The 12375-nt window shown below is 42.5% G+C and overlaps 1 protein-coding gene across 2 annotated transcripts in view; it reads right to left on the bottom strand.

Moving 5' to 3' along the window:
- The window catches only part of Rxfp1 (relaxin family peptide receptor 1), a 104008-nt gene extending 92955 nt beyond the window's left edge, over nucleotides 1-11053 (bottom strand). For both annotated transcript variants that reach the window (XM_048424760.3, XM_085682505.2), the window contains exon 1: nucleotides 10863-11053. In XM_048424760.3, coding sequence (XP_048280717.3) covers nucleotides 10863-10911 — 49 coding nt within the window. In that variant the 5' untranslated portion in view covers nucleotides 10912-11053. The remainder of the gene's footprint in view (nucleotides 1-10862) is intronic.
- Nucleotides 11054-12375: the final 1322 nt, after the last annotated feature.

The raw sequence follows: 12375 nt of genomic DNA, 5'->3' as shown, positions 1-12375 counted from the left end.
AGAACTGGGAGGAGAGTGAGAGGGGAAATTGTAACCAGGATATATTGTATAAGAAAGGAATCTATTTTCAATTAAAAATATACTATGTAATGTGTTCCACATGGATTCTCGGTGTTTTATATATGTATGTCTGGGAGAAAATACATTAGAAACATAAAGACATCCTTCAAAAACTTGAACACCAGCAACTGAATCGGTTGGTCATGGCCCCTTCTTTTCTGATGACTCCCTGCAACAGCCATGCCCCTTTGAGGAATTCTCCCAGCGTCTCCCATTCTAGCCCATTTCCTTTAAGTCTCAGGAGTCACTTCCTTAGGCATACATTGCCTCCCACCACTTTGTAAAGGATTCATTGAATGCAGTCTAAGTTGCGGAGTGTGGCAACCAAAGGCCTTCACGACCCGGTTGCCACGATGCTCTCCCGCTTTCTTCAAGCATTTGTTTCAGCCTTTCGTAAACTACTGAACTTCTTGTCATCTCCCACATCTGCCATGCCCCTCCCTGTCCTGGGACCCTCAACTACTCGATACCACTGCTATTTGTGTGGTGTCTTCCTCCTTCTGGGGAAGTAATCCCCCACAGATCTAAACGGACTGCGGATTACTGGATCAGTGTGTTCATCTGTGTATGTGGACAGGAATAACTGCCCAAATAACACACCACACACAAGCTATGTAACATGACTTTGGTGTTGGCATGCTGAGCAGAAATGCTTGACTTGGGAATTAGATAAACCCGAGTCTAACCCTGAGTATTTGTGAGCCTGTGACCTAGGCCAGATCACAAATCTCTCTGAAGCTGAGCCTTGTGTTTGGAGAGACAATGCTGTATGTACCACCCTCTGTGGTTTAAGTAGACATTACTGTGTCATTGAACTAGACCTTCAATGATGTACCTGACTGTGCTACAACTTTAGTAAGGTCAATAATTCATACCAACAACCAAAGCGAAGTGACTTTGTTCGAGCACGTCTGTGTATTTAAGTACTTGGACTAAAGAATATTAAAACTTATATTAAAAGGTTGCCATGATTTCCTCCAGCGTAAATGTTAAAGTGGAATACATTCTGCAGTGACTAATCAGACAGCTCAGCTTCCAAGCAGAGGAGATTACCATAGCATACCATCCTTTGCTCCTTCTAATTATGGATTACACATCATATGGCTTTAGGGACTTCCTTGGAAATTTTTAGTATAATAAAGTTAATAACACCAGTGATTAGGAATTTTCCACAATTAGAGCCACATTTCTGTATTCAGCTATTTTATTTTATAACACTGTCAATAGTGTTGCTAGGAAAAAAGGGAAAAACGTATTATGAAATGCACACACTATTTTCTTTATGGTTTGAATATGACATGTCCTTTACCCAGGTTTGTATTCTTATGGTTTGGTCCTTGGGTGTCACTACTATTTGGGGAGGCAGTGGAAATGTGGGGAGTCAGGACTGCAGGAAGCATGTCACAGGACTAAAATCTACACTGGGTGCCCTCTCTTCTTGTTTCTGCCTGCTGTTTGAAAGAATGCCTTGAAACAACTCTGACACCCAGTCCCATGCCACAGTGTTCTGCCCAAGCCCAGGGAACCAAGCACCTGCGGTGGAACCACCTGAATTTGCGAGCCAATTAAATCACGCCTCCTCCCAAGTCTTCCAGGTATTTTAGTCCCAGCAGCACAAAAATACCTGCCTCAGAAACCAGGGTAAGGGATTAAAAATAAAATTTATATGCAAAGTAGGTAGCTGTAACCAAAGCAAATGAAACTAGTTTGGTCAACTGTGGTGGTATGGATGAGAACGGTCCCCATAAGCTCATATGTTTGAATGCTTGATCCCCACTTAGCGGAACTGTTTGGGATGAAGTCGTAGACGTGGCCTTGCTGGAGGGTGTTCTTGGAGGTTTCAAAAGTCCATACCTTTTCTAGATCACTCTCTCTCTGCCTTGCACTTGTGGACCATGGTATATGATCTCAGCTACTGCTCCAGCATTAGCCACACCTGCCTGCCTGCTGCTGCGCTCCCTGCCATGTCGGCTACAGACTCTAAAGCCACAGAGCTGTGAGACCCAATTCAGTTTTTGTGCTTGAGCATCGTATCTCTTCATGGCAGCAGAGAGGTAAGTAAGACAGCAACAAAATAGGAAAACATGGAGGAACGACATCTAAAATGATGTAGGACTGTGAGTCAAAAAGATTTGAGTTTGATTTAAGCACATTTTTATTTCCCAGTAGTGGTGCTTCTCTCTAAACGAATAAACACAAACCACCGTGAACGCTTCGAAGATCTGGATTCTCTTGGACAATCTTGTGAGATGACAGTTAACATGCACACTCACTGGTGCCCACTGGTCACCGCTAGGACAGAGTTAAAACTCTGATGCTATAAACCGAGAAGTCTTGAGTTCATCTTTCACCCAGGCTTTCACTACAACTGGATTTCAAAGGACTATGGCTTTGTGGTTTTAGCTCCTACTGTCATACGTTCTCTGATTTTATGATACACGAGTTTTTTTTTTCCACAGTTGTTCAGAACAGAGCTGAGTAGCTATAATAAAGTGAACATTCTGTAACCCTTCTCAAAGGCAGTGACAAACCATGCTGGCACAAGACATGGAATAACAGTTGCTCAAAGATCACCTCCAGTATGTATTCCCTGATCTCATGCCTGTCTTGGCTCTAGGTCCTAAGCTGCCATGAATCCTTTTATACCTCAGAGCTTTCACCATGCCTACAAGCCATCTAAAATACCATTTATTTTTACTTAATACCACCATTCTTCATTTTTTCCTTCCCTCCATAATTCACGTTCTTGCTAGAGTCCAGTTTTCTTCATGAATACCATACCGTTCATCCATCCTTTCTCACCTCTCCAGGCGTTTATTGTGACTGCGTTAAAACGAAATTGTTGAGCGGATGAAATGATACTGCTCTGACTGGCCTTAGTGTTTCTGTTTGCACTTTAGTAAACCAAGTTTGGATCTATTTCGATTTGTCTATCATTGATTATGAAGTCTTTAAGGGAACCTGAGACTGTCTTTTACATTTTGGTGTGTGAAGCACTTCCTGCTTGCGGGATAGTGAGAATAATTTTGGCCCTGCCACATATGTTGGCACAGGAACTTGAAAGCAGGTGCCTAAGAGCAACTCAAACGAATCGTATGCATCTTCCCCATTAACGTTGATTTGCTGGACAAACACTCCTGCATTGCTTCTGGCCAGGGCTGGGGTGGGTTCAGCTGTCCAGAATGTTGCTGAAACACACAGAAAATAAGATCCATCTCTTCTCCAAGGACTTAGACTGTGCTGTCAGCTTACAGGGTCCAGGTAAGACAGTCAGAAGAGCAAAAACAAAAATCTAAATTTAACTGCGCTAACTGGCCATTTCTCTGGGTCTCCTCCCTCGCAGGGCCTTATACAAAGAAGACGGTTGACAGAGGCTAGGAGAAGCTGACGGGAAGCGCATCTGATAGTGTCGTCATTTTAGGTTTGAGATGTGTGAAAAAGTAGAAAGATTTATAAACCACGAGGCCGTTTGCAATTTCCAACCGATTAGCGACAAGTGAGAAAGTAAAAATGGCCAATCTTCTGGACTCTTCAAAATGCACCAGGCATGTCCAGACCACCCTGGGATAATACATTAAAGCATCAGCAACAACGAAGTCCCAACAAATAAAACAGCAGCAAGGATGAGAAGAGGGTGTGAAGGAAAGACAGGGACCAGGAGTTGTGAGGGATGCGGGGACGGAGACTCGAACTCAGTCCCTGATGTCCTGATGTCCCCAGAACTTGATCCACTGCTTTTATTAACATATTGGAAATACGCGACCTCAGTGAAGATGCCCAGGAAACCATTATAGGACTGCTTATTTGATCTCTCTCAGTAGATCAAGATACATACACTTTTATTAAGGTCTGTAAGTTTGTATTCATTTTTATTCCATAACATTTTAATTTCAACTCTATGAAGTCATATTTATCTGTTTAAATGGACATGGCTAAGGAAAATTGTAGGATAATAGTTTCCATATGTTTGAGAAAGATGTTGGAACCAATTTATTCAATAACTGAAAACGTCAGCTCCAGCACCTATGAATCCAGATAACTACAAAATAGGTCTCTCTTTGTGTATATGTGTGTGTGTTGTTGTTGTTTTGTTGTTGTTGCTGCCGTTGTAAGGATGCCTCACACAACTCTTCTGTGGGAGTTTCTATTCACAAGGAGGAAGTACTCAGGAGAAGAGGTGAGCAGGATTTGGTATCAAGATAGGAGAACTGTGGGTACTATGTGAGGAGCCACGGTGGGTCTAAGGAAAGACAAGACAGAAGGGAGAAACTAACACTAAGGGAATAGGATGTCAGGTCTGATCCTCTCAACACGCACATCTGGGCTCCTGGCAGTGGGAAAGGAAATGTACGAGCACACGTGACAACCTGTTGCTTCTGCATAGGGAGAACAGGGCAGAACAGAGCACACAGTAGACTCAACCCCAAGCAGGTGAGAAGGGGCTAGAGGTAATGGGCTGCGTTTTGACATGCCTGAATCTAACATACAATGACAGTCTTGCCCTGAGTGATGAATGGGAGACCAGATGTGTCGAAACGGACAACGGTCTACCAATGTAGGCTCAGCAGGGCAGCAAGCCATGGCTTGTTAAAGCCTGAGATAGTTTTCCCTGACAGTGAGGGCTCACTGCTTGCTCCCACAAGTACCTTTCACTCCGCATATAAAATAAAACACATTACTTCATCTCTAGAAACTGGGCTGGGGAAGGAGCAATAGGACCGGTGTAGGTAGGGTGATGCTGGGTCTCAGCAGTGTTTCTCTTGTCCTAACTCTAGGGCACCAGAACATGTAGGAAGGCAGGGAGGTGGCATTCTTCCTGCAGCGAGGAAGAGGCAAGGAGAGGTAGGATACACAGGTGTTCAATGCCTACACTCCAAGAGAAATCAGGGAGAAAAATAGAAAGTGACTTGATACCTGGGGGTACTGGAGAACAGAGACTGCCATCTCTGACAAAGGGCCTGGCTGCAAACAGCGCTGGAGACGTGGGACCAGAACCTTTCTTGCTGGTTGTGAGAAAGACCAGAAACTTCTATTTACCAGGCAGGTGCAGGAAAAGTGGCTATACTGGGTAGCATATGGGCTAAGTCACAGCATTGAGACCAGCATTTCGGTGGATACTAAATTTAAGAGCGTCAGTCTAGATTATTTCTATGTTTAGGCGATATTCTGCCCTTCTATTACTTCCTGTCCTTTATCACCTATGTGTGCAACTGGAAAGCCGTTGGTTAGAAGGGAGCCACAATCAAAAAGAGAAAAGGAAAAAGCCTTAGCGTCTTCCCGTGTCAGAGACGTGGGTGTCATCTTCTGAAACTTCAGGTTTCCTTCCAACTCAAAGGAGCTTTACTTGTGTAAAGCCGAAATGTCTTTTAAAAATACTTATGGAGTTTCCTAAGGTAATAGCAATCCACTTGAGTTTCAACTCCACGCAGAAAGAGAGAGAGAGAGAGAGAGGAAAAAAAGAAACAAACTTCATATTATTTCTCCATAGGTGAATTAGATAAGAGCCAAGGGAAAAGATGCTTAGAAGACCTTTATATAATTAGATGTTACAGTCATCAAAATTGCTCAGAATTCCATGACCTCTGAGCTCAAGAGCCTATGGGTCCTCTAACAGAAACATCAAATTACTTAAAATGTCAACTACCTTTTTTAAAAAATAGCAAATTTTACCATTGAAGAATTTGCCAGAACCTCTGCTGCCCCCTTTTGTAGTTAATCATGAGGGTGACATTTGGGCTTTCCCTGGGCACCTTGACTAAAGGTGGACCTGGAGCTGACTTTGGGAAGAGGCCGAGGTCGGGGTCTACACTGAATGAACGCTCTTGTTCCTGAGACAGGATTCGGGGAGCCCTGGAAGAACCACACTGAGAGACAGGCAGAAAGGAAAGACACCACAGCCAGAGTTGGTGGTGCCATGTGACCCAGAACAGCCAGTGAAAGCTCTGAGAGCGAGCCCTCTTCTCCATGAAAAACACTCAGAGAATTTTTGATTATTTCCAAAAGATATATTCATTATAATAGAAGATTTAAGTCATGAGAGACCCCAGTTAATTCAGGTAAATATTGAATCAATTATAAAATGAAATCCAAGAAGCAACGAACCCGACACTGTAGAACACAACAATTTAACAGGAAAAACCATTTCCTAACACAAATTACAGGAGCGTTTACTCTGTACTGTCCTCTTCTTGTTACTTAATTTTTTTGTTTGTGTATTCGTTTATGGGGTTGGAGATGAAGACCTAAGTCTGAAGTCTTCCTAACTTCCTGTTGCTTTAGCAAAGACGGAAAGGGGTCTTGGTGTCAAGGGTGGACTCAGGGTGTTCTGACTGGGCCAATGTCTGGACCTGTAGAACTGAACAGTGCCAGGTGGCTTTGGATCTCTCTCCATCAGATAAGAGAGGCACTCCCTGGGCAGCAGAGCTAGTGAGGGAGGACATAGTCACGGAGGAGGGAGGAGGGAGTTGACACAGGAACTAAGCTGATATTTAGTGGCATTTGCTACACGGTTGGATACAAAAGTGTTTTCTATAGATACAAGTAGCTCACATCTGTACCCTAATCCTCTGGTTGTTGGTATGTGTTAGCTGGTACATGGAGCCTCACCCGTCCATAAGAAGACGTATATGGACACTGAGGGCAAAGGAGTTCCACTGCCTGGCCTCGCCCTGTCTGGTAGAACACCTGTATTTATGGTTTTGAGACCTGGGGTTGCTCAGATTTTGAAGTGGGTGCTATGTAATTTGTACGAAAGCAAGTGAGCCCAATCAGGGTGTCTTCCCAGTACCTTTAAGTTCTAAGATACTATAATTTTAGAAATATTGGGACCAAATTAGGCTTTACTGGCAGGGCATTGTTAACAGAGTTGGATGCAAATCTCTTTGGCGGCACTTTTTGGAAAGCGGAGCCAAGGATGTGCTACAGAGCAGTGCTTATTGTCTGTTTTCCATGTTAAGGTAGGAACATCTCCTAAGTCATGGGGGAACATGAGACATTTGTGAACATTTAACGTGGTTCCTGGTTCTTGGAAAGCTCACAGTAAATGGAAAATATAAAAACAATCACTGTAAAGTTTGGAATTAAGTTATTTAAATGCTAACAACTTTTTCCTACATGCAAAAGACCAAACTTAACTAAAGCACCCACCCCCAGGCTGTTGAAAAAGTTTGTTCTGAGGTATGAAATTAAGCTTGAATGCCTATTTGTTTCACAAACGTAATTTGTTTCCTTCTATTCGGGTGGTAATGCATTTACATAGATTTATTAATTCCTTATGTGCTAGAAACTTAAAAATGTGAGTCCAAATTCAGAGGAAGAATAGCACAAAATTGTGGCTACCTTTACAGACTTGACTAGGAACACTAGATATCCTGTAGTCTGTGCATTGGTAAACTTATTCTCCCATGTTTGGACATGGATAAGTATGTCAGTCAGTGTGGGTCTTTTTGAATGTCTTCATCAAGTTTACGGCCTTTCATGGGATGTCTGTCTTTGCCTTTCTTTTCTTCTTAGAGAGTTGCTAAGAAGTTAAACTGGTATAGGGTCCAGGGCCAAGGTCAGACAGTCTGCTAGGTCTCCTTGGGGTTCTGTAGCTGAAGCCCTCAACATCTGGGCTAGTCCTTTAGAAATTCTAAGGTGGCCTAGTGGTGGTGTCACACGCCTTTAACCCCAGCACTCTGGAGCCAGAGCCTGGTCTACAGAGCGAGTTCTAAGACAGCCAGTGTAACAAGGAGAAACCCTGTCTCGAAGAAGAAGAGGGAGGAGGAGGGAAGAGAAGGAGGAGGAGGAGGAGGAGGAGGAAGAAGAGGAGGAAGAGGAGGAGGAGGAGGAGGAGGAGAAGGAGAAGAAGAAGAAGAAGAAGAAGAAGAAGAAGAAGAAGAAGAAGAAGAAGAAGAAGAAGAAGAAGAAGAAGAAGAAGAAGAAGAAGAAGAATTCTAAAAATGATTCAGGCTTGTTTCAAAGCCCCCTGCTTTCTCCTATCTTATTTTCTGCCTCCTTAAAGTATCATGTACAATGACTATTTTGCTTGATGATATTGTTTAATACTAAAAATATCTCTGATAAGGATTTATGATAAAGCACATTCTGAGATTTTTTTTAAAAAAAATTGTAATTTTGAAGTAACTGTAGACTCACAAGAACTTAAAAAAAAAATGTCACAGTGTGATCCCACGGGCCCTTTGCTCGGCTTCCTTTGATGCCACAGTCTCACATAGCTAAGCTCGCATCACACTAGAGATTAACTTTGGTTTATTACGATTCATAGAACATGGACAGAGGACTGAAAGATAAAAGCCTGGCTTTCCTGAGCCCATCTTAGCTGCTGTGTGTGTCACTGAGCAGCACTGGGTTAATGTGCTGAAATCTTCGGCAAGGCTGAAGTTTTAGTAACACTTTATCTTATTGCTTCTTAAAGCAGCTGGCATTCAATTGGGCTTTTTCATTAAACGTGGCCAAGAGCTCTTTCCATCTATAGGAAATTTTGCTGTTTTCAAGGCCCAATTATCTGTGCCACCCCTGCTGTGGACAATCATTGTCCAGAAGGAAGAGCACCAACCCAAATCACTCAACTCTTGGTATTATTAGTGTGAGTCTTGTGACAAGGCACGAAATGTCCCTGGGTCTTACTGAATTGTTTCTAGATAATTGTTATTGTGAAGACTTAATTTTTTTTTTCTAGCAAACGCTGAATACAAGGTCCTGGAAAGTAGATCCCATAAAGCATTTGATTGCCGTTTTACAAACTAAGGTTCAAAGATGGTAAATTAATGGCTGAGAATAGTAAAACAGTACATGGCAGTGTAGCTGAACATGTTAGGATGGTGTCTTCCATGCTATCACATTACCTTTCCGAAGCACCAGAGGACTGGATCAACACAACACAGCAACTAACAAAGCCGAACCAGGCAAGCCCAGCAAGCCCAGCAAGCAGAATAAACAATCCACAGTTCAGGACAGCAGCAGAGGGTTAGGAGCCTGCCCTGATCTGCTAGTGATGATCACCTTGGCTCATGTCCTTTCTGTGTGCACAGAACGTCCCCCTCAGTTGGAGTTGAATGACGGACTACAAGAACGGTGGGCTGAGTTTACTGTGGTTACTAGTGTGGGGTTTCTGCCAAGGTCTCCCAGTTATTCAGATAGCACGAGCAGCCTAGAATCCCACTCCTCATCTCTGTATCCCCATGGTTCCCTCATCCCCAGGGAAAGCATGGAATGGGGAGAATTTGAAGTTTGCGACTGTGCAACAACTTACACTGGTCTTTGTTTTTTTTAAACCTAAGAGAACTTAAATGTAAAAGGATGGAGGGTTCTGACATTGCCATCATCTTTATCCCTTTCAGCATTTTGCTCATAAATATAATTTATTAACCAAAGAATGTTCACATGGAGCATTTTAATAGCCTGGAATGTCTTTAGTACCACACCAGCCCAAATTCTTTCTTAGCCTGTCCTGAACACCTTTTATACATCCGAAATTCTTCATGATAGAACACCTGTTCTAGGAGGATTTCTTTGGGTCTCTTAATCCATGCATTTCCTTCAAATGGAATAGAAAATGCTAAAATTGATCTTTCATTTCAAGGGACTCCTGTTGCAAATGTCAAAAGCTTGGGCACAGCTCACGTGTGTGTTTGTGTGTGTGTGTGTGTGTGCGCGCAAGCGCGTGTGCGTGTGTAGCCCTGATCCATTAAGTAGTGGGTTATAATTAGAGAGATCCAGTCTTTTAGTGATAAGAAGTCTGAGGTTTTCTTACTGTAGTTACACGTGGGAATGTCATAATTAAGACTGAGGTAGAGAAAAACAAGAGCAGAATATTCCCAGGGATTCCTAGACATCCCTCTGGTTTTGAAACCATCTCCATCTTTGATTGTTTAGATTAGTTGTACTGTGGAGAAAAGGAAGAAAAAAAATCATCAAAGTATACTATATGCTGTCAGAATTAAGAGATGTAAGATGGAAGGCTATCTTGAGAAATTAAGTAGAATATCTTAGTATAAACAAAACTTTTTGTAGACTTTGAGAGCCAGAAGAATATAAACATGCTTGTGTTTTAAATTTGGTGATGCTTACACCCTCACAATCCTAAGGTATGAGGGGGACTCAGAAACTTTCATTCTGTACCAGGTTTGAATTATTTTATTGTTTGAGCACACATAAACGTTTTCTTAACCCAGACATGACAGTTTAATGAGACATAATGCACAGCAGTCCTTTCCCTAGAATTGTAAAAAAGACCTATGGCTACACACACCCAGGAAGATTGCCATTCTATTACAAGCAGAATGACTTTTTATTTTCTTGGCTATCCATGTTTTTCACTGCTTTTTCTTTCTCTTGTTTTTCTTTCAAGGACCCGTGCAAAACCTGGCAGAAGGGTTACATGGCTGCATCCCTGTGTGGACGCAAACCTCAGGAAGCACATTAGGGATGACAACGCACGACAACCACACAGAAAGGAGCCAATATCAGGAACTCCCAGGGACCTCTCAATGGACATGCTCCTTGCACAGAATCTACAGAGTCGTTTTTCAATATTAAAAGACTACTTATCAATTATAAAAGTTGTCTGATATTAATCATGGGCTTAAAACATGCCAATTTTGCTTAACTTTTGATTATGGCAGGATATTCTAGGACAAACACCAGAAATCTACTAAGCAGAATGACTCTAAAGTAAGACTGCAGTTTTATCAGAGCATGCATTTTAGCTTCACAGCGTACGTGTAAGGAAGGAACATTTGCACTTGTGATTATTTCACAAAACACTAAGGCACATAAAATTAGATGCTGAGCATACTCACAGTAGTTCCCAATAATGAAGACGCAGAAGAAGAATGGACCAGATGTCATTTCCTTCTTTCTGTGCAACTGATTAATGAACGTAGATAAAATGTGGTCTTGGATACAATGAGTCGCACACGGCTCACGGTGGCTGTGCTATTTCTGTCCGCTGTCTTAGCAGCTAGAAGGCAGTTCTCTCTCTCTCTCTCGCTCTCGTTGTCCCTCCCTCCCTCCTTCCCTTCCTTCCTTTATCCCTCCACCCCTCCCTCTCTCTTCTCTTGATTCCCTTTTCTGAAAATCTTAATATCTTTACACACACACACACACACACACACACACACACACAGAGAGAGAGAGAGAGAGAGAGAGAGAGAGAGAGAGAGAGAGAAGCAGGCAGCAAGAAAAGTTTCTGAGAGCACACACAGGTCCATTTCCTCTAAACATCTTGTTCCTCTGCCTTGAAAACTCTCCACATACATATACGGACACTGGCCGAACTCTGACCTGGTCAAAGCTGTTAGCAGCAAACTGAGCTGAGATAAACCCCAAACAAAACAATTTTTTTTTCTTCTATGGATGCTCTTGCGGCACAGCTATAGATCAGGAATTAAGGTGTGACTGCAGTGGCCTTTTAAGCTTATTTGGAAATCTGAGCAATAGATATGGCTCAGAGGAAAAAAATAAAAAAATCAAATATTTCAAACTGTGTTTGCATGTTGATATGACTATAGTAGAACTATGATTAGTATATATATATAGTATATATATATATAGTAGAACACAACTTGATATGTTGTGACTGAAAAGTAAAGTCTTCCTGGGTTCAAATCTTAGGGATCCAGGCACTTTGGGGCTGGCAGCTATTACACAAAGCTAGGTTTTCAGGAAGAGAATACCAGTTCTGCAAGACAGCTCTGGGCTCTCCGCTGGGCACATCAGATGACTGGCCCAGGCCCTAGTGCACAGGCCCTAGTGCACAGCAGGTAACTGCCCAATGATGACCCTTTACGTGACAATATTTTAATGCTGGCCTACTGGTGAAAGAAAAGTATATAAATACAAATAACATTTCTGTGGGCAGCATTTTGTCTTAGGCAGAGTCTACAGTTCTTATTTTTGACCCAGCAGTGTATTTCTAGAGTTAATGGTTATCTCTCTGACCACCAGGCTTTGGAAGGGGGTGGGGGAATGAGCAAGTAGAGGAAATGTCAGCCATGAGGGAGTGTGCGTAGAACTCTTTGGGAACCCAAAATTTTGCAACCCAATACGAAATATAATGAGTGGATCGTCGAACACACATGTTATATAAAAGGATGTGTGTGTGTGTGTGTGTGTGTGTGTGTATGTGTGTGCGTGTGTGCATGAGTGTGTGTGTGTGTGTGCGTGTGTGTGATTGTGTGCGTATGTGTGTGTGTGTAGGGGGTGGATACCAGCAGTCAAAGGTTTAAGCAGAGATGAGGGCATGGGGTGAGGGATGTGTTAACCAAGTTAAGAGTATATATGAAACCTTATGAAACCAACTATGCTAGTTTG

The sequence above is a fragment of the Myodes glareolus genome, chromosome 20, assembly GCF_982192425.1.
Source record: "Myodes glareolus chromosome 20, mMyoGla1.1, whole genome shotgun sequence".
NCBI classification, from domain to species: Eukaryota; Metazoa; Chordata; class Mammalia; order Rodentia; family Cricetidae; genus Myodes; species Myodes glareolus.
Note: the sequence above shows the minus strand (reverse complement) of the source record. Positions and strands in the feature narration are given on the sequence as shown.